Here is a 22,713-nt window from a genome sequence, read left to right on the forward strand (position 1 = left end):
GTCAGGAGCGTCGCTTAGCAAATTGTAGCAAAATTGTGAAGCAACTGATCGCTAAGCGAATTTCTAAGATCCATTCCTGCCAGATCCCTGTTTATATTCCCTACTGACTGTTCAAAGATCACACACAGGAATGATGTCGCTTTTTTATAAAATGCTTCTTTGGTGCAACCTTAACACTTCTATGCTTATCATTTCTGGATTTCTTGACATAGTTTACTCGAAGCAGGATGCGAGCCGGGATTCGATACCTTGAATTGATCGTCTTGAGTATAATATTGAAAACTTTAACATACTTTCCTAGGCCTGAGAAAGGTTACTCAAATTGCAAAGAGTTGCATTCAAAATATGCTTTAGTACGATAGGTCTTCAGTTATCAATCCCTTATCAGGCAAACCATCAAAAACGAAATGGAGATAACTGATGCTCGTTATTTCGCCTTCCATAGAAAAGCTTCAGGATCATGAAAATAAACCGTCGTGCTCATAGCCAATGTAAATGTTCCCGTCAGTAGCCGTCACATTATTCAATAGAGGATCATTTCAATTGAAACACACAGATCCGGCTCAAATCCTTACGTGCCGCACACGTACGGCGATACGTCACTGCCGTCATATCTTCAGCACAGCATTAGCAAAAAAAAGAAACGTCATCCTCCACACAGTTCCATAAAAGTTAATGCAGACTGGCAGACGGAGACTTACCTTCTCGGAGAAGGAGACCGACATCGGCGTTATGGCGGTGATGCCCGTTAGCGTGTTCCCGTCGCAGGAGTGGTGCTCCAGACCGGAACCATTAGCCGTCAGCGTCGTCCCGGCTAGCGTCTCGATGTGGTCCCCGTCCCGGCGGCCACCGATCCCGTCCATCCCGGACGCGCCGGCAGCGTTCGGCCCGTGGCCAGTGCTGCCGTTCCCGCAGTTGTTCGACACGTTCAGCGACAGGGATGCGGCACTCGGTGTCGCCAGACGGTATCGATTCGCGTGGAAACTTGAGCCGTAGCAGTACATCAGTACCATGGTGGTGGGAAAGTAGAGCGCACAGCTGGACAGGATCCGGTAGGATGATTTACTGTAGAACGGCTCGCATGCCAACAGGCCCGTTTTGTTGAAGTAATAACCTAATAATGATAAATTTATATGCGCACATTCGTTAATCACACTCACAGTGCCGTTGTACGAAGTGGGCTGGGCCCAGAAAGATCCTCGCTCGTGTGTGTGTGTGTGTGTGTGTGTGCTTAGGGAAGCGAGACTTACGAGGAAACCGGGACCGTGTGTGTATTCATTGGAATGCAGTAATCCTGGGAGCGACATTGTAAACTTAACTTAAGCCACCACCGTCCGACAGTGTATTAAGGTTGAAGTGTATCGTCGGACGGTCGCAAGCGTGCGGTATTAATTATAATAATTTATTTATGTGCACTCGCAACCGTCATCAGCCTTGGTCGGGCCGGTGTGTCCGGATATAGGGAGGACTTTGTGCAATTTATGAAGGATTTTCTTGGAAGTGCTGTGTATGCTGGCTGTACTGCACAGGATGGGACCAAGAACATTGTTTTACTTCGAAGAAAATCTTTACTGGAGACAAATATGTGTGTGTGTGTGGAGAGGTTTTGTGATTTTGGTGAAAGATTAGTTAAATGTTTGTAACATAAATCAGACAAGATTGTCCTTGTATCTTTGTAATGTTACAAAATGGGGAAAAAAATATACCAATGTAAACGATTCATTCTGGTACAACTCTTTACACGCCTGCAAACATCCACATACGCCCTCGCGGTACATTTAAATTTTATTGAACTACAACAGTAAATTGTGCTTCCTCTACTCACCTTTGGGAAGAACCAGCATACCGAAGCAGGTTAAACATAATATCCACGTAACGCTTAAAACCGCAACACAGCCCTGCAAAGAAAACAAAAAGGGACAAAAAAGTGATCAAAATATGTGGGACTATGGGAGCCCCGAAAAAATAAAAATAAAACGGAACCAAATGCCCTTCGGATAGAATGTGAAATTGGAGCAAAATTGCAAAGTGAAGTATTTAGGTACCGGGAAGCAGAAAAACAAAACACGACACAATACACATACATTCTCCTACTCTCTCTCTCTCTCTCTCTCTCTCTCTCTCACCCGTTTAGCAGCCCGAGGATGATCCTTTTTTCGTTTTGCATTGCTTTGCTTTATTCGTGCTTTAATCTCGTTAGGTAGCAAATGTGTTGAATATTTGATCGGTCGGCAGACATTTGCCCTGACCCCTTGTGCAAGCCAATTTTTTCCGGCTTGGAGTTTTTGGGGGGATTTGAACGATGTCCTTTTGTTGTACACTGTGTATGTGAATACATGTAGCTACTAGTGTTACTGTTTGTTTAAATTGTTTAAGGATTCAACTTGTAAGATGGGAGGGCAAAACGTTTTTCATGTTAAATTGTTCAATTAAGCTGTTAAAATTTTTGATTTTTTTAAGTTTATCAGGTTTAATCCTGTTTAGATAAAACATGGGATAATTTTGGTTGAGTTAAATATTACCTATTTTTACAACACTGCTATTCAACGCAATAAGCTTCTCTTTCTTGCAGACTTCGTTTCTCTCTACATTATCTATGCAACATATCGTATAGTTTAGAATAAAGAAGCACAACAAAATTTGCAATTGGCGCGTTAAAGACTATTTTTAATATGAAAGCGAAGAGCGAAGAAGTTAACTTAGAGTTACATCACCCTTGCTGGTTGGTTTGATCTGCAACCTACCCAACGTTAAACGTTAGCAAACTTCACGATGAGTTACGAGTGTTGCATCTTTTATTCAGCTCCTAATTCTCTCCTCAACCACATTTTCTTGGCTTCTCCCCCAGTGTATTAAAAATTTAGATGATACATTTTATAACTTTTTTATATATTTTAATTGTCATAACTGTTGTAAACTCTTTATAGAATTACTGATTTTTCTTTGAGTGATTTAAATGCTGCTTTCAGGTTGAAAGCAAAGAATTCGGGACTAGATTTGATCAAACATTGTACATGATATGAAACAGAAATATCGAAAATTGCCCACAAATTTGACATTTTTAAACAATTTAAAAATACTTCATGATTTCATGTTGACGCTCTTTTAATAAGAATGCTCCCTAAATACCTTATTCTCTATCGATTGTCATACCACATACACCCTTCAAGAAGCGTACTGGACGCTTGAAACATGTGTTGAAACAATATTCTTCTTCATTCTATTACATCTTGCTGGTCATGCAATGGTTTATTGGAGGATAGACAGTCCCAGTTACATGAGACTTGTTCGGATGGAATTCGATACCCAGTCCAGCAGTGACAAAGACCGATCGCGCTACCACCTCGCCTACCGGACTCTACCTCTTAATATGACTTATCATTTTAAAAGAAATCCACTGAAAATGGCAGAGTTGCTGATGAAACTGTACTTAGGAGCTAGGTTTTAGAAACATCTTGAGATGATAATAGACTTTAACTTGAGAGACTAGATATCATGAAGACGATATAAGAATTTGAAACAAGTTTGAAATATTGTGCATAACTCGGGTTCATGTTCATGAAAAATGTCTCCCTTTCATTAAGGCTAAGTTGCTAAAAAATTAGTCCAACGAATTGATTTTTTATTATAAGTGTCTGAAGATATTATGACGATAATATGTTTGAAAGACAAACGGATGACCATGCAGACTGAAGTGCCGCTTTGAAGAGAATATGTCAATTTAATGCTTTTTGACTTAAAGATGTGGTATGTCATGGAATTGTTCACACCACGTATTCGGATAATCAGTTTTTGTTACGGAGAAAAAAAACATATCCCAATCCCAAGAGAAAACTTTTTCCAACTATTCAGCATAGAAGCTTCCATACCCGAATAATAAAGTTCGTCAAGCTGAAGATGTGTTGATAACACTTCCAGCAAACATTTTCTCTTCACTCCATAAATCGGGTTTTCCCAGAACTCCTCTCCCAGGAAACTATCCGCTTAAGCTACCGTGTGACATAATTAGGTGAAATTGGCTGTAAGGTATTAGTAGCGGCGACTGTACCATGGCCTACGTCCTACGGCAATTGCACATACACTCTCTCTCTCTCTCTCTCTCTCTCTCTCTCTCTCTATCGCAATCAAGCTGTCATTAAGCACGGAGATGACTTCAATTGCACAGTGTTTGAGCGGAACCAACGCTATGACACCCTACAATCAGTGCAACTATTACCGATCGTTAGACGAGCTCCGGTTGCCGGTCTTCGGTGTGTGAGTGTGTGGAGCCTAACCATACCCCTAACCTCGTCAGTTGCAGAATATTGTCCAAAGTTCATCGGAACACCTCGAAACAGGGGGAGTGAAACAGGAATTTCAAGCAGCAAATGGGAACCGAATCAATCGATTTCCTCTTCAACCGGCTTTCCACCGGGTTGACATCGGCAATCTGTCAACCGGTGTGAGCAGGCTGTGATTGTCACAGGGAAAGGCCCAACCCGCCCTTCGTTACCTATGTAAGGTCGCTCGTCTTTAGTAGGTACGAACGTTTCAATTTCGTCGTTTAACGTTTACCGAATGGAATCGATTTGTTTCAAATGGTACGAGGCTTGTTCCAGAGCTGCTGTTGTTTGTGTCCTCCCGACTGGGACAGAAGGGTGGCAGTATGGTGTTGCCAGCATAATTGCTTGAGTGCTTGAACGTTTCACTTAAAGTGGTATACCGTGTTACGGTTCGTGGGAAGCGACTCGTGCAACAGGAGCCAGGTCCACGGAAGATACTGCGCCCAGTAATTAACACATTAAAGCACATCTTGCACGCTTATCGCATCGCCCAACCGACAAACCACCCAAGACGATACACAATGTAAAGACGCAAAATTTATATTTATACAGGCATTTCACCATCAGACCAGCCGTTCCAAAACTCTGCCCTGAAGAGCATGCGGCAAACCCCGAAGGTCAGTAGGACCGCACCGGCACCGAGCAGCAGCCGGCTCGCGCTGGCAAGATTCAGCGAGCACCAGAACCGTTCCGTGGCCGACCGGCGTTGAAAGTACTTGAAGTGTATACACTGCATATCGGTCACCTCCCGGAAGGTGATGGTTTGCGGCCGGATCTCAAGCAGCGCCAAAATAGCGGCACGTATTCCTGCGAAAACTTCAAATAATGAGAAAACTTTACACCGCCGTGCGTTTCGATCGGCCGAACTTACCGCCCTGTATCGACCCGTTGATGAAGCCCCGGTACCAGCAGCTCACGTTGGTGGAGGCAAATATGACGCACCGTTCGAACGTTGGGAACACATCGAAGTAGAACGGTATCGGGTGAACTTCGATGGTACATTCCAGCGGCTTCTGCATCGTGCGGCAGTTGAAGTTCGCCCGGAGCAACCGTAGTACCGTGTCGCGTATGAGATGGCGCTCGGTATCGTCCACAACGCCACGCAGCGGTGAAAAGTAGGTGCCGGATAATTGATTGTGACCCGATTCGTAGCACACGAGGGACTGGGCCGGGCTGAAGATGCAACCGGTGAAGTCGTGATCACGCCAGTACGGAGCCGGATAGCGTACGGTAAAGTTGGCCATCGCCCAAAGTCCCAGCTGACTGTTCGGTTGCTGGAAGTAGAGCGGTTGGGTGGGCCGGAAGCTAATTTGCAACAGATCTAAACAGGATACGGCCAGTATGACGTATCGGGCACGCCACCGCTTCCCGGTCGAATCGGTCAGGGAAACGATTTCACGCCGCTGTACACTGCTAATTTCCAGCTGCACAATGTTAGTTGAATAATTCACATTTTCGGACCCGACCCGGGAGACGAGCTGTTCGACGAGCGGTTCCCAGTTTGGTGAGCCTAACGGCTGCAGGTGACCGTTCTGTAACGTTAGCATGCCGTACAGGTCCGACACGGAGGACATGGAACGGAACACCCGCAAACAGTCGGACACGGTCAGCTCGGACGGATAGAACCCGGTACCAATTTTGATGAGGAAACGAAAAAATCTGCGTGACGCTTCGAACAGCAGCTTCTTGCAAAGAAAGTGTTCCATGTTTTCGGAATTTCGCGGTATAAACTTTACCGTGGCGAGACAATCGAGCTCACTCATGAAGCGTGTACTTTCGAGCCGCACCAACATTTCACGCATCGACGCAAAAACCGATCCGTGCGACTTTGACGGTCCAAACTCACCGAACGGGCCGATCGATTGGAGCGAGCGCCGGGTATTGCTTACCTCCGACTGACGCCACACGGTGGTGAGTGGAATGTTTAGCTCGCGGCACAGATTGACCGCGTGAAAGTGGTGCGGGGTTATCCAGCGTGTTTTTAGCCCACCGAGCAAACCGCCGGGATGGGCCGACTTTTCAAACACGCGGAACTGTATGCCGGCCTGCTTTTCGGTTATCGTTCGGGCCGCCATTAAACCGGAGATGCCTGCACCGACGATGGCGAGATCGAGCAGTTCCGGTTCGGCCGGGTCGTCATTGTTCGCATTCAGGTGCTCGGTTGAAGTTTGCTGCTCATCGGTCGAAGTCGCCGCCACACAATGAAACATGGCCGAAAGAAATGGGTGCTGTTGGGCACCATATAAAGGCACTTGTTTGTTTGTTACGGAACAATTTTTGGGTTGAAACTTGACAGGGAAAATGCTAAACAATTGGTCACTGTATCTATGGTTACTGAGATGGGGAAAAACGGGTTTGTTGCAAACGAGACATCAGGAGAGAATGGTGATAGAAAAAATGACAGTTGAACTGCATTCACTGATCGACGATTGAAACTCAAATTTGTTTTCTATTCATGTCTCGAATTTGGGTTTTTTTGTAACATCTGAAGCTTTATTGCTAAAAAGAGTGGAAGGATATTGCGACATTCGAACGGATAAACGGTTTGTACAAGTTTTGGAGAAATTCCTACTTTATGAAGTTCCTACAGTTGACCAATATTTAAATTTTGTTGATCAAAGAGTTGAGGAGTCTTTTTCAACAGTGTTATTATTTTTCAGTAAATAACCATGAAGTGGAAGCTATCATCCCTTACACTAGGCAAGTAATTGAACTCCTTTGAAGATTTATCAATAGGTTTTCAATATCATATTTAACATCATTTCACAAGTCATATCTTCCAGTGTCGATAACTTTGTCTTGGCCTTTCCTAAACACAAACCCCTCCTTAACGATGCACGTAATCGAGCTATCTTAATCATTACATATCCCTTCCATTCACCCGATACGTTCTGTAAATCTTCACACCACCCGGAAATAGAAATAAATCATTCCACACTTGAAGAAGCGTGGCAAGCAGGAAATTCTATATATCCCCGGCGTCACCGTTTGACATCAGCTGATGTAACGTGCCACACAAACCTTTGTTCATGCTCCATGACCGATTAATCCATCATACGTACCACACGTGCCATGTAACCCTTTTTTTGCTGAGCCCTCGTCTCTAGCATGGTGAATCAAGCGCCACATCAGTTCTCCCGGGGTCTGTGTTTTTTTTTTTCATCCGAATCCATCGCTTCCTACGAAACGCCAGGAAATGGGGATGAAATCGAAAAGCTCACTTCCTGACCATACAACGGCAGGGCCCAAAAGTCAACGCCGGACATTGAAGCGCGACAGACAGGCGACGTCATGTCATCACTCAGAGCTCAGAGGTTAATAAATTTTGCAGCTCCGTAGGTGGGTGAAAAGGAAACACGTTCGTGTGTGTGTGTGTGTGGTGTGGTGTGGAGATTTTTTTTCCTGGTCGTTGTTGAAGTCATTCACACCCGAACCACGCGCATGAGGTTTGGGCTGGAATTGGCTCCCAAAAATGAAGGGCAATTCATCTCACAGCTCCGGGTGTTAAAGACGGGCCCGTTGGGTTTGGGGTGATCGAAGATGAATGTAGTGCGATGGGGTTAAGGAAGAGAAATATGGTACACACACACACACACACACACACAAACACACATAACATAATGACACACACTTGAAGCCAAAATTGTGGCCTCCGGTACATCGGTCGAACAACTCATTCGTTTGTCAGGGTGTCATAGTGATAAATACGAATCAGGACAATATTGTTCACATTAACTATGATTGATAGTTTCGCCATGGCAGGACGAATCCGTTCGTTTGCCATCTAGGTTGCCATCTGAGGCTCTGTGAATGTGGCGAAAACGGTCAAAAGCTGTTCGTTTGACAGCACGGTGGCTGTTTCCGTTGCAAATGACGCCAAACTCGGTGGTACGGTCGATCGATTTGCTCTTTTTGTGGTGTGGTTTGTGCTGTGTGTTGCATTTGATGTCCTTGTCGTTAAGCGCCTAGCAAAAAAAAAAAGGTTCTGATTTCAACGCCAAGAGCATCCGTGTGCCCGTGAGATCAGAGAGTGTGATCTGAACGTTCGGCCGGGCAAAACCATTGAAACGCCGTGCTGCAGATCGGATCGATCTGAAAACGATAGTAGCGTCCGAAACGCGAGCACCGGACCTACCTACAATGTACTGCCAACGTGCGTGTTAGCCGAGACGGCGTGCAGCGTAGAGCCGTATAACGTCGATGGTGGACAGGCGCGTGTCTGACGCCTCCGTTCGTGATTCAATCGCGGAATCGTAACAAGCTAAAGGCGAACGATTTCTGGTGCTGCCGGAAATGTGTGCAGGAAAACGTGAAAATGCGTTGTTTACATTTGGCACCAAGTGAACCTCGTCCAAAACTCTCTCTCTCTCTCACATACACACACATACACTACCATTCTTCACGTCCGGTTTGTGCTTATCGCCCATGCTTCAGCAACATCCTGGTCAATGAGCCAAGCAAACGAAAGCCCAATCCAACTCCGACCCTCGGCATCCGGAACACGTTCCGACTCATGTACGAATCAGGTTGTTAAACTGTGCCATCGAGCACGCCATCCAGACAACCGTATGGCAAATATGGGGCTAGGGAAAGCCAACCGGGATTTTGGGGGAGGTAAAGCGGGGAAACGTGAGACTCCTTCACCGTTTCATCGTGCCGATTCGGCTGTTTTGTTTGTGGTCGGGGGGTTCGAGACTCCAATGTCCGCCTGGCGGGGCGTTTTCATTTGTCATCGTCATCGCCCGGATGTGGGGGCGGAGGTGGGATGGTGCGTGAAAGGAGGATCATGTTACATGAACACATACCCATATATATAGTAAAAGCTCGAATGAAAGGATTATCAAATAGAAAAAAAGGTGGGGTCCCGATCCAGGTCAACGGTCCGGGAGCGCCAGGGCGAGCATGAGGAAATATTGGAATAGGATGGCTTTAACCTTAAACAATTCCAATTCCTGTTTTTTGGGGGACTTGCTCGAAGGACAATCGTTCCAGCAGGTTTTGGGATAGTGTGATGTGAGTAAGTTGTGTTTGTGAACATTACGTGTGATTATTTGTGCTGAGGTGTGTCCGTATGTGTGTTTCATAATCGTAATTGGGACAGTTTGATAGTGTTTGTATGACATTGGCGCTAGTTGTTAGATATACCAGTGAAAGATGACCATTGGATGTATTTATTTCATGGATAAAAATGCTAGGTGATTCGGGATAATACTTCGAAGAAGATTATTGAATTAGCAGTTTTCATTTAGAGACCAGGACTTAAGATAATCGTTCAGAGCTTTACATGTACGAAGCTGTTGCATTGAAATGAATTTCAAGTGGCTCGTGTTGAATTCGGTTCGCCGTAACTGCTTATCGTAGCCATCGGGCAAGAAGTGAAGGCTGAAGTGATTATACTGAACGTTACCCAATGAATTTTGGGTTAAAAATAATCAAACATTGATAGCGTCGTGTTAGAATTGCCCATACATGAAAATTCCTACTGAATGAACAGACTTGGCGTCATAGTGAAGATATTTATTACTCGATAAGAGTAAAAAAATTATAGAAAAACCTAGTAAACACAATTAGAATGCCTTAGATATCTTAGAAATATGTTTCAAAACGTAAAGTTTCTTTTTCCATCCCAAAATTTAGTAAATTAATTACCATATGCACAAAAATGCGAACAACTGAACAGCTGAGTTCCATTCTGCCTCTAGCTTCCGTGGCGATAAGACGTGTTTCGCTGTGGAGCGTCAAACGGATCATTTGCGTACGGCAGATAGTGGTCATTGTCCTCGTGTGCGATTGCGTAATCAACGTGATTACCCGTATCGCACTAATCGGTGTCTCCGCCTTTCTCCGGCTTTCGCTCGGAGTTTGTGTTTATCGATCGAGTGGCGCCTAGCCCCGATCAACGTGTGTTCTTAGTGTTGTGAGTGTGTGTATCTGTCGATCGTTGCGATAAGCAAGCGTATCGCTGCATCGTCGCATCGATCGTGAACTGTCTTGTGTGCGTGTGAGTGTGTGTGCTCGTGCGCGCGTGGTTGCTTATCGTGTTTATCGGTAAGTTTGTCTACCCCTACTTCCCCCGTTGTCTCCGGTCCTAACATGGGGACCGACTTATCGGATTCGGAGAGAGAGATAGAGCCGAATGTGAAGCGTAAGCCTGGTCGCCCTAAGGCCGCTCCTGCCACCAAAAAGGTGGCATTGGAAGAGAAGCCTTCTTCCTCGAAGGCATCGAGTGCCCCGCCGACAAACAGTTTTTGCCCCGCTGGCGAAAAATAATGATCAGCAATCTGAGCATCGAGCTCGTGCTTACCCGGTGTCGTGGGAGGGTAAGCCATTGGTGTATTTTATGCCACGCACCAAGCAGCTCGATGTAAGGACGATCGCGGCTGTTTTGTTTAAAAAATACCCGGGTGTTGCCGATGTGTTTCGGATGCGCCCGAATAAGATCAGGGTCACCGCAAAGGACCGGGCACAAGCCAACGTCATTGCGGCTGATCCAGATTTTACGGAGCACTACCGGGTTTATATTCCCGGTAGTCTGGTGGAAGTTACCGGCGTGATCGAAGACTTCGATTATCCGGAGGAGGAGGTGGTTAAATTCGGTGTAGGTGCATTTCATGCACCAGACACGCCGAAAGTAAAAGTCCTTGAGGCAAAAAAGCTTTTTAAGCTAGATGCCTCATCGAAAGACGAAAAGAAATATATCCCGACCACATCCCTCCGGATCACGTTTGAGGGAACGGTACTTCCGCAGGCCCTCATTTTAGAAGGCCTCCGGATACCCATCGACCGGCCATACGTGCCAAGGGTGGCCACCTGTTCGAAGTGCAGCCGGATTGGACATGCCGATCCGTTCTGCACTCGCAAGATCTGCTGCGGAAAATGCAGAGGGGCTCACGCTACCGAGGAGTGCAAAGCCATCCCAGAAATGCTCGCATTGTCGGGAGGAGTGGCATGAGGTTGCATTGTGTCCTGTGTATCGGAAGCTGCAAAGGGAGCAGACCAAAACGATAGCCGAGCGGGCACGCGGCTCGTACAGCGATGCTCTAAAGGGAGCAAACGCATCGAACCCCTTTGCAGTGCTGGATAACACAGCTGCAAATGGCGAGGCCAATCCGACTGCACTCGAACAGGTGCCATTGAGATCGGTAAAAGTACTGAGAGTGCCTTATAAAAAGGTACAAAGGAAGGTACTTAAGTTAAAAAACAAACCTTTGGCACCACAGCGCCACGCTAAAGTTTCTTCCCCCGGTCCAAAACGTGACGCTGATCCCAAAACTCCCGCCCCCCAAATTGCCAGGAAGCAGCCCAAGAAGAAGCGATCACCTCGGGCCGAAGCTCCTTTGGAAAACCTAGCTTTTCCGACTGAGCCCAAGGGCTTCCCGAGGATCCCTACTCCGTCCCTTTCCGAGATCCTAGAATCCCTCCTCTTGACCCTTAACCTCCCGCAGCATCTGCACATGATCGCAACTTGGGCCCTTCCTTTCCTGAAGGGGATGATCAAACAGTGGCTGGCTCAATGGCCATGCTTAAGTATGATGGTCCGTTTGGATGATTAATGGCTCCTACGGCTACTATCATGCAGTGGAACTGTAGGAGTTTGCTTGGCAAGCTAAACTCTTTTAAAGCATTAGTGGGCGAACACAACTGCGATGTGTTTGCCCTCTGTGAAACTTGGCTATCCGATGAAATTAAATTAACCTTCCCGGGATATAATATAATCCGTGAAGATCGCGTTACCAGGGGTGGGGGGGTACTGATTTGTGTTCGAAAGAGTCACACTTTCACCAGAATACCCATCCCTAGACAAGAAATAATAGAAACTGTCGCTATTAAGGCAAAACTGGGCGTTCTTCACGTGACAATTGCATCTATTTATATCCCCCCGATAGCCAATAATGAAAAAGAAAAAATTGAAAAGTTCAAAGAGGATCTTGGAAATTTAGCAGTGGTCTTGCCTGGACCGCTTTTGATCCTGGGAGACTTTAACTCCCATGGAATCGACTGGGGGTGCGATAAGGATGACATTCGCACTCCTATCATCCGAGATTTCTGCGACAGATTTGGGTTTTCGATTCTCAACTCAGGAGAGGCAACTAGGATGCAGACACCTCAAAGTAGGGCGAGTGCACTGGACCTGTCTCTATGTCCATCAGCAATGGCCCTGGATTTTAGTTGGAAGGTGATCCAGGACCCTATCGGCAGTGACCACTTGCCGATAGAAATTTCCTACATCAAGGGAGGATGCCCAGTAGAAGGAATCCCCGTTAAATGTGACTTAACGAGGAACATCGACTGGACGAGATACGGCGAATTAATAGCCGCTTCGCTTTCTCTTGACTTGGAAGATTTGTCTCCTGTCAAGGAGTACGAAAAACTTGTTTCAATTATAAACAAGTGCGCCCTTGAGGCCCAAACAAGGCGCTCCCACCAAGCAAGGACATTTAAAAAACCTCCCACTCCTTGGTGGGACAAGGATTGCCAAGCGGCTTTCACCAAGAAGCGTGAGGCATTTAAAGCCTTCCGGGACACGGGCTCGAGGTCCTTATATGAAAAATATAAAGGACTAGAGAGAACGTGCAAAAACCTGTTGAAGGCGAAGAAAAAGGGTTATTGGCGTAGATACGTCAATAATCTAGACCCTGCCACTTCACTTAATTCGCTTTGGAGAATGGCTAGAAGGATGCGAAACAGCAACAACATCAATGAGAGCGAAAGCTTTTCTGGCGAGTGGCTGTATGAATTTGCCCACAAGCTTTGCCCCGATTTCGTTCCTGCGCAAAGCTTTACACAACATGCGCCTGGTAGTGACCCTAGGATGGATTCACCGTTCACAATGGTAGAGCTATCACTTGCTCTCCTATCAAGCAAAAACTCCTCCCCAGGTCTGGATCAGATTGGTAGCAAATTGCTTCAAAATCTGCCCGACATAGGGAGGAAACGTCTGTTAAGCATCTTCAACAATATGTTGGATGTCAACAGCGTTCCGCAAGAGTGGAGAGAAGTTAAAGTTGTCACTATCTTGAAGCCTGGCAAACCGCCATCAAGACACGATTCGTATCGGCCAATATCGTTACTGTCGTGTCTGAGGAAACTCCTTGAAAGGATGATTCTTTTCCGGTTAGAAGAATGGTTGGAATCGAACAACCTTCTCTCAAATACCCAGTTTGGTTTTCGTAAAGCCAGGGGTACTAATGACTGCTTAGCCCTTCTGGTAACAGAAATAGAGCTTGCTCGTGCGCGCAAGCAGAACATGGGATCTATTTTCCTGGATATACAGGGGGCATTTGACTCAGTATCACCATACAAGCTGAGTCAAAAATTAGAAAATGTGGGGCTGGGTCCAAAGTTGAACAACTTTCTGTTCAACCTTTTGTCGGAAAAAGCTATGAATTTCAACAATGGTCATGTTCAGCTAAAGCGGACCAGTTTCCATGGGCTAGCACAAGGGTCCTGCTTGAGCCCCCTGTTATACAACTTTTATGTTAGCGAAATAGATTCTTGTCTAGCTCCGAACTGCAGCATTAGACAATTGGCTGACGACGGCGTCATATCTTTTGCAAGCAGGGACGCCGCCGAAATACAACTGGCTTTACAAACCACTTTGGACAACCTTTCCGAGTGGTCTGAAAACCTTGGTATCAAGTTCTCTGCAAAGAAAACTGAGATGGTAGTCTTTTCTCCTTTCAGCGACACGACGAAAAACAGGGAGAAAAGACTATTTGACCCGAAAATTGATGTCTTTTTGTACGGTGAAAAGATATCAACTACCGACAATTTTCGACACCTTGGTGTTTGGTTCAATTCAAGGCTAAACTGGAGTACACACATCACCCATCTGGTGCAAAAATGCAGTAAAAGAATCAACTTTCTAAGGACAGTCACAGGATTCTGGTGGGGCGCACATCCATCAGACGTCCTGCGACTGTATAAGACAACGGTACTATCCGTGTTGGAATATGGAAGCATATGCTTTCATTGGGCATCCAACACGCATATCCTCAAGCTAGAGAGGCTACAGTATCGTTGTCTTAGACTCGCACTAGGGAGCATGAAATCAACACACAACATGTCCCTAGAAGTGATGACCGGAGTGATGCCGCTAAAACTTCGTTTTGAAATGCTGTCGCTTCGCCTTCTAGTCCGTTCTTCAGTATCAAATCCCTTGATCGAAGAAAATTTTAAAGCGCTTCTAGAGACAGGTTCTAAGAGCAAGATCTTGAAAATCTATGAAGATTTTGTTGCCCTACAAGTGCATCCTAGCGCCCCACAGGCATTAAACCGTGCTGCCCTTCCTGAGACCTACAGTTCCCTTTTAACAACAGATTCCTCGTTGCACGAGGAAATTAAGACCATACCGAATGATCTTCGCCCGATGGTAGTTCCGGGCATTTTCAGGGATAAGTATGGCCATTTAGACCAAAGTAGCCAGTATTATACTGATGGATCATCTTCTAAGGAAGGCACCGGCTTCGGCGTTTTTAGTGAGTCCGCCGAAGCATTTTTCAAATTGCGGGAGCCGTGTAGTGTCTACACCGCAGAACTAGCCGCAATCATGTACGCACTATTGATTATAGCAGCGAGACCTTCGGATCAGTACTTCATCTTCACTGATAGCCTTAGCGCTATCGAAGCACTACGATCCCCGAAGGCTGTTAAGAGTCAGGATTTCCTGGTCATTAAAATCATAGAATTGCTTGGCTCCATGTTCGACAAGGCGTTCAGGATTTCGCTAATTTGGGTACCTTCTCATTGTGGAATTCCCGGCAACGAGAAGGCCGACTCACTGGCCAAAACAGGCGTCCAACAAGGCGCATTTTAGGACCGTCCGATCTCGGCCCGAGAGTATCTTCGCCTACCACAGCAACTTTTCCTGTCTCGCTGGCAGAGCATGTGGGAGGCGGACGATCTCGGGCGATTCCTTTTCTCGATCTCTCCGCAAGTGTCCCTGCGGCCTTGGTTCGGTGGGCTCTCTGTAGACCGGGCGTTCATACGCATGATGTCTCGACTTATGTCGAATCATTTCGCGTTGAACGCTCATCTGCAGCGTATAACTCTGGCTCAGACGAAGGTGTGTGGCTGCGGTGACGGATTTCACGATGTGGATCACCTTCTGTGGTCCTGCGTGGAGTTTGAAACCGCAAGACCCTCCTTGTTGGGCGCAGTCGAGGGCATCGGCAGACGACCGGGCACAGAAATTAGAGAAGTGTTGGCGACCAGAGACCTCGCATACATGAGGCTCATCTTTCGATTCGCCAGAGACAACGGTCTTATCCTTTGATTCCACATCCCCATTATCCTACCAAACCATATCCGCCATTCCTTTTTTGTTATTCGTTGTGTTGTCTTTGTCTCAAGTGTTAAGTTTTTTTTTGTAGTGCCACGGGTGATCCGTTGACGAAGCAACAGCATCCGGGGTCAAAGTCGGCAATTTCGTAAGAAGGGAGGCAGAATTTTCTGGAACAGTGTTCTTCATCTCTGTCTAGCCTTGATGGGGCGAGCTCGGCCTTGCTGGCGTTGGGTTCGGAGGTGGTCGGCGGGTTCAACCCCGTAATTAGCAGAGACCCTGCTGTTACGGGATGGAACTCGCCGATAGCTTCTAAGTTCGGTGCTGGCTTGATCGAGCTTGGGCTATCACTGCTGGGCAGTTTGAGGAACACTGTGCGCAGGCAAATGTTTGTACTGTACATATTACTGTTTTCTTTTTGTATTGTTACAGTCCAGATCCGCTACACGGAAGGATGTTCCTTTCCACACACCACACTACCACCAACATAGCAACAGAAAGCAATAGACCCGGACCAAACCATCAACACAACCTCCACAATAGACATGATACCACACTGCAATCTCCACACACCGACAACCGAGCATGCCCGGGATAAGGCAGAATAACAGGGAGGAAATGCCTTGTTAATTTATTTGTACTTGTATTCGTCAACACACGCGGTGTTGTCAATACGGCGCCAAGCCGTCTAACTATAAATATAAATAAATGAATAGCTGAGTTTTAATTTAATTTAATGCCCAACTTCGGAAGAGTGAATGCAGACAATTTATTACACTTATACCTCCTTCAACTCATCCGTTAAAGTATTTCTCGCAACAAACTCGCTCACAAGACGTTACGGCACCGCTCATCCCCGGGTTCCGTTCGCTCACCGGTCCCCGCAACACAGCACAGATGAGGACACGAAAATGTCATCACGCTTAATTCACCACAGCTCATCATTTCTGCTCAAGTACAGACTTCCGCTCTGGCGCTCGGGGGTTTCGTCTTGAGCGCTTCGCTCCGCTGGGATGGACAGAACTTGTGGGTGGGCGTAAAACTGTAGCGGCAAGCAAAAAACGGCACAACGCGACCGCAAAGAAAGATCCCACCGGCCAGCATCATCGCTCGTAACCAAATGGCGAAGAACGGCGAAGTGCAGTTAGTTCTGGCTGTCAGTTTTTGCCTTAATTAATCTATAAATCCTTTTTTCCCTGCCGCTTACAGCAATACACCAACTAGCGCGGGGCAATTTGATAAGCAGCAAATAGCTGCCGTACTCCCATGGCAAACCGTGAAATTGTGTCGCATTTGTCGCATCCCCTACCCTTAACGGGTTCCCCACTGCCTGGTGATGCTCGAACGCTGTGATTCCGAACAAATCTGGTCGATGATAGTGTTTGGATGCAATAACTTTGCTTCGCTTTAATTCCTTTGCCGGCTAGGATTCCGCGCTTACGGTTTGCGAGAGAGAGAGAGAGCAGTGAACGTGAAGCTGAAGGCCGAGCCGTAGTGGACCGTAGATTCTTGGCTTTTCATAATCGTTTGCCAACAGCGCAAATCATGCGACTACGTGCCCGGAAATGATAATTTTATGAGCTGCACAGATTCCGGTCCTTTTTAGCGGTCCATTGGTACGCCGGATTGAATTTAGAGTCTGGCTCGCTGGTACAGCTGCAAAATGAAGAGATTTCGCTAGAACCGACTACAAATGGCCTTGCTGTTCCTCTCAGTGGTCAAGGTGTGCGTTATGCATTCGAAGCGTTACGTTACAATCGAGCATGATAATCTATGTGTGCGCCCGGATGTAGCGATAATGACTGTGTTCGTTGGTTACTGCAACCAATGCTCTGCAGTTATCTTTTATTAGCAGCAGTTGTAGGCCTAAGGGAAAATGTTGGTCGAGTTGATATGAATTTCCTTGCTTGTGTCCGAGTAAGGCCTAGAAATTCAAGTTTATTAAAATCAATATGGATTATAATTGTTTCTGGCAGATGCGGTGACCGAGACAGTAGTGGCGCCAGCTTATACAAATCAGGACCGCATATCGAATGCTTTCTATATGATTTCCGCTAACGCTGGACTGACTCCCCAGCTACTAGTATAATCGTGTACAGGAAGCTGGGAATTGGAAGCCAAAACCTGTGGAGGTTGTAGAGCCCAAGAAACAGATAAGAAAATGAAACAGCTTTTTGTAACATAAAAGTATTAAACAAAAGTACTTCTTTGGCCTAAAGATCTCTTAGGTCGTGCCTGCCATTTCTGGCTTACTAGACTTAAAGATACCACGTAGTTGGGTAGTCAACCCTCACTGCGGGGGAGACGATCTGGTTGGGACTTGAACCCCGATCCTGCCGTGTGAAGACCGGCACCGTTATCGCCTCGGCCACCGGAATGACCCTTAATGGATATCAGCTGTTTTAAAATAAGAAAGTTTAAGAGCTGCAGTAAAAATTGAGAATAAGAACAACAAACTGCAGACAAATATATTAAAGAAAGTTTAGAGGCAAACAAAAGTTTGAAATTGAAGAAAAAAATACAATAAAGAAAACACATAACATATTTACTGATTCTTTTGTTACAAAACTCATTTTAATAAAATATGTTAAAAAATATCAACTGAAATACATTAAAGTACACCAATATCAAAGAAGGGGAGGAAGATGCTTTCTTTGAACAAACTCTTAATTATTGTCTTCATTTTCAAACACACATCAGATAATTACTCTGGCTCGTATTATTGCCGGCTACCAAAAGTGATAACATGTTTTATGTGTAACGACCAAACTCTTCGATAGTGCATTTAATGTGCCAGTGGGCTCCTGCTCCTAATACTCACTTCCCATCATCCTGCTATCTCCTGTTCCGTATTGATTAAACCTCGTGTCCTGCCTAACAGTCTATGTGTGTGTTCCTAGTGCCCCAAAATCGAACAGCAGTAAATAAAATTTTAATGTTGTTTCGCCACCATTTAACGCGATAGCCATTTGTGCGTTCCTCATCGAGTCCGTCTGTAATGGGCTCTGGATGTCGATTTTTTGTTTCTTGTTATGCACTGCTTGGGAACAAACTTTTACAGCTTCCTTTTGCTTTGCTTCCCTCCGGCAGTTCAGCGAGATAGGACAACCGGATGGCATATCGGTGATAGGCGCTACTTTCCGAGTGTGAAAAATTGATTGCTCCTCCGGGAGCATAACTGCCCGCTGGTGGACTTTTTTTGTTATGTTTGGACCTTGATGAAAGTTGCCCTCGGGCCAAGAAACTCGATACCACCACGTGGAGTATGAAACCTGCCGAGGGTAGCGTAAACAATTGATTGTTTGATTATACGATAAAGAAACAGCGACAAAGACGTAGAGCGTCCGTCGTCTCATCCCGTACGGTGAGCGAACATGATAACGACGGCACGGAAACGGAACAATCGTTTGAGAAAATCGAACTTCACACCATCAAGTGCAAAAAATCCGAAAACAAACGAAAACTAAATAAATCGAAACGCTAAGAAAGCAGCGTTAACTTGCTTTCGACGGGGGAAAGATAAGATTATACTCGTACGGATGAAAAAAGTCAATCAACTTTCACTTACATGTAGTAACAAACGGTAAGCGCTCCGACAGCGTGACAGCAGTCGACAAAGTGTGATTCGTGTAATCACATTACGGTGTTTGAGATTTGTTGTATCAAGCACGAAACGACTGCATCATTCGATTTGAAGTGATTTGGCAAAATTTGATAGGGGAACTCGAGGTGTCCGTTCTGTGTGGTTCTGAAGGCGCTACCGTGTAAGCTGATTATTTATCAATATCACCAAACAAGTTTGGGATAAGCGGCTTTTTTATTGAATATTCTCTCTATTTTTTTTCTGCATGTCAATCTGATTCATGTAATGCGTATGGCCTCTGATCAATCATGCAAGCAATATTATACAGTATTATTCAGCAACAAACGCGCAGTAAATGTTGTTAAAGTGTCATCTATTTAAAATTCATGTAGGATGGGCTGGTCGTATTGTTTTCAAAGAAGCATATGACCGTAATTAAAAATGTGTGAAAAAACTCATTTGTCCTGCTGCTCTAAATGTACAAAAGACCAGGCGCCTCCATTATGCTCACTCAATTACACTACTTACAAATGCGATCTTTGTTGATATATTGGTAATAAAAAAAAACGGCGATGAATACTCATCAAAATTAAAACAACAGAACAACTAATTACGTGCCTTTTACCTCCTACCGAGAAATGTCTCCCACCCAAATAGCATATAAGATTCATGAATTATTTTGTTATTATTAAGTATAGTCGATAAGATATACGGCCTGGCCATCACTACGTGAAATAAAAAAAAAAACAAAAAAACAAAAATTTACGTTATTTCAAATATTTTTTAATATTTATGGAATTTAAATTTTTAATAAATGTGGTATTATAACAGTTTTTACTGCTGTTTGTTTTCTAGAGCTCTAGAGTTTGGAGTGAGAGTTGTAAATAAAATCCATACAATTCCTTGGAGTTGAACTGATGAAGAAAATGAGAAACAGAACACAGAATCGTGTTTCAATTGTATTCTTTAGATAAATAATTTTTTTTTTCTCTTTTTGATAGATTAGATTGATAGATTGATTATTCCAGCGCTTTAATAATGCTTTTGTTTAATGAAATAATATTACCTATATCGATAACCAATAATACCATTAATCGTATTTGTAAACTATTGATTATCATGAAAATTTACATCAACATTAATCTAGTAACTTAAGAAGCTTATTATCATTGTATCCTGTCGAGCCCTTCGCTTACCCATTCATGAACCAACGGACAGTAACAGTTGACAGTGCGATGATAAAGTACGAACCGTACCAAATATCCCTCCCACTCGGAAGGAAAGCGAGAACATTATCCTCGGCAATGATAAAATGTATCACCGTCACCGGGAAAAATCGATAGATAGGCCAAAACAAAAACACTACCAAACCCCCCTAACTTACCCAAAACGCTGCCTCTGGGAAGGAAAATAAATTCCTCATCATAAACGACAACGATATTGGGGTACCGGAATGTCGATGAAAGGGCCGGGCTAGAAACAAGGATTTATGGACAGGTTGGTAGGGGGAGGTAGATTTTTTCCTTTTTTTTCGATGTTTTATTGTGTTTGTCCTTTTGTTTATTTTCACCCGCCTGTCTTTCGGCAGGAGGGAGGCTTCAACATGAAAACCAGAAAACAAACATAAAAATAGCCTCAAGTTCACTTCTACGTCGGGTAAAGTGGATGTGTGTTATTGAGATGTTTGATTGTATTTTTATTGCCATTTATCAAACAGCATCACAAACCGGACGGGAATCGGGATGAAGCTCAAGACGTGTAGACATTTACGGTCGATTTCATAAACCATTCAATGGCTTAATTCAGCGCGGCGGTTAGTGTAGCGGCAACATGTCACATAAGATCCTTCAAAATCTCTCTCCCATAAAGTATAGCTCTCGTATAGGCATCGTTCCGAGAGCGATTTCCCACCCCACGGTTCGGAAATCGAACTTTTACTCACCTTTTTACTGGATCGCTTATGATATATCCGTGGATGTAGCACGCACAGATAACGGTCAACTGCCATGCACACCAATATAACAGCACTTTGTTGTGATAAAGCTCCTCGTAGTAGTGCCTAGAAGAAAAAGGAGCAAAACAAAAGTTCTTTCTCAATAACCCGACGAATAACAGTACGCACGTACGGTTGCGCCTTACCTGAATTTGGCAGAAAATTTCCCCGTAAGGCCAACAGTGTAGTAAGGCAGGTAGGGCACTGAACGGTACGATCAGCAGCCCGATGGCCAGATCGTTGAGCGCCAGCGACGTCAGCAGGTAGCGCGGCTGTGGATGGATGTAGGCAGCATAGCGGCGGCTGTTGATCACCAGTATCACCATCAGATTCGCACTGATTATTAGAAACGTTAGCAGCACGATGAACAGCGCTTGTATCACATCGAACGGACCTATCTGGTGGAAGAAGTGACCGGCGAACCGATTGTGGTTGCAACTGATATTGTTTATCGCTGGTGCTACTAGATGTTTGCCAGCCTTCAGATCCATTACAGCGGCAACATTATCTGTCGTGATTGAAAAAAAAGAGGGAGGCACAAATTACGCTTCGTTTTAGATGATAAATGACTGAATGACGTTGGGTTTTTTTGTCCGCCTAGAAAAGCTTTGCTACGTAGAAAAGCGGCACTTTAATAATTATTTTGTGATAGTAACCGACGGAAGTGATCATTTTGCATAGAAGCGCATCATTATCAAACATAACACCGCTCACATTAATCATGTAAGCTACGCTAGAGAGTTCACGAGTACAAAAAAAGATGCATCATCATTGTAGCAGCTATGTAGCAGATTATTTTACACAGCAACGTGGACTGCAGTGGTCTCATATCTCATGCGTCATGAAACACCAAGCTTCTCCATGCCTTTAGAACCACTTAATACCTGTATTGCCTTGAATGACCATGCGTCTCCACCAGACTTAAGACTTTACGTGTAATAGAGATAATTTGATAAAACAAAAAAAAGTAGTTTGAAATGAGTAAAAACGAATTGAGAGCATCGAAAACCTGAGCTAACGTTGACAAAAAAGCTATAAAAAACAACTAAAACTAAAATATTTTTTCAGAACAGCCGCTTTGAATAGGTTTTCAAATTCCTCTAGAAAAAAACCAGTCTATAGTGGTGGATAGTTTTGATGGAGAGATAACAGTACTTGCCGCAAAACGTAGAACACACTCACACACTCCCATAAAGCTCAATTGAATTGTTTTTTTTTTTATTCGTAAGGAACGGCCTGGCCGTATTGTTACAATTGAATTGTTATTGAGTACGTAAGGAACGTATAAGCCGTCCCTCTGGGCGTACATGACGGATACAGAAGTTCAAAAGAAGAACAAACTAATTTCCTTAAGTCGAGGTATTTTACCAGTATAAAAAAAGTTTTGGGTATTCAAATAAATACAACAAATCTGTCTTGGTCAACGGACCCTAGGAGCTTCTAATGAATAGTTGTCTTTTGTGAACAAATTTAAAAACATTTCTTTTATCTTATTTACACTAGAGAAATCCAATTGCTGGACGATTAAAGCAAG

The 22,713-nt window shown here is 44.7% G+C and overlaps 2 protein-coding genes across 2 annotated transcripts in view; both read right to left on the reverse strand.

The window, feature by feature from the left end:
• LOC118504197 (5-hydroxytryptamine receptor 1A) overlaps positions 1-22,713 on the reverse strand; it is a 64,765-nt gene that overhangs the window by 11,700 nt on the left and 30,352 nt on the right. Inside the window, exons 2-5 of the mRNA XM_036038376.1 lie at positions 21,326-21,687; positions 21,129-21,245; positions 1,826-1,898; positions 702-1,114 (exon numbers count right to left, since the gene is read on the reverse strand). Of these exons, the coding sequence (XP_035894269.1) occupies positions 702-1,114; positions 1,826-1,898; positions 21,129-21,245; positions 21,326-21,670 (948 nt within the window). The 5' untranslated portion in view covers positions 21,671-21,687. The remainder of the gene's footprint in view (positions 1-701; positions 1,115-1,825; positions 1,899-21,128; positions 21,246-21,325; positions 21,688-22,713) is intronic.
• Positions 4,745-6,690, reverse strand: LOC118504198 (amine oxidase [flavin-containing] A). Its single transcript, XM_036038377.1, has 2 exons — positions 5,194-6,690; positions 4,745-5,129 (listed from the first exon to the last, which is right to left on the reverse strand). The coding sequence occupies exons 1-2, from the start codon at positions 6,530-6,532 to the stop codon at positions 4,867-4,869; spliced, it is 1,602 nt and encodes a 533-aa protein (XP_035894270.1). The 5' UTR covers positions 6,533-6,690; the 3' UTR covers positions 4,745-4,866.

This window comes from Anopheles stephensi, chromosome 2 (genome assembly GCF_013141755.1).
Source record: "Anopheles stephensi strain Indian chromosome 2, UCI_ANSTEP_V1.0, whole genome shotgun sequence".
Classification (NCBI taxonomy): Eukaryota; Metazoa; Arthropoda; class Insecta; order Diptera; family Culicidae; genus Anopheles; species Anopheles stephensi.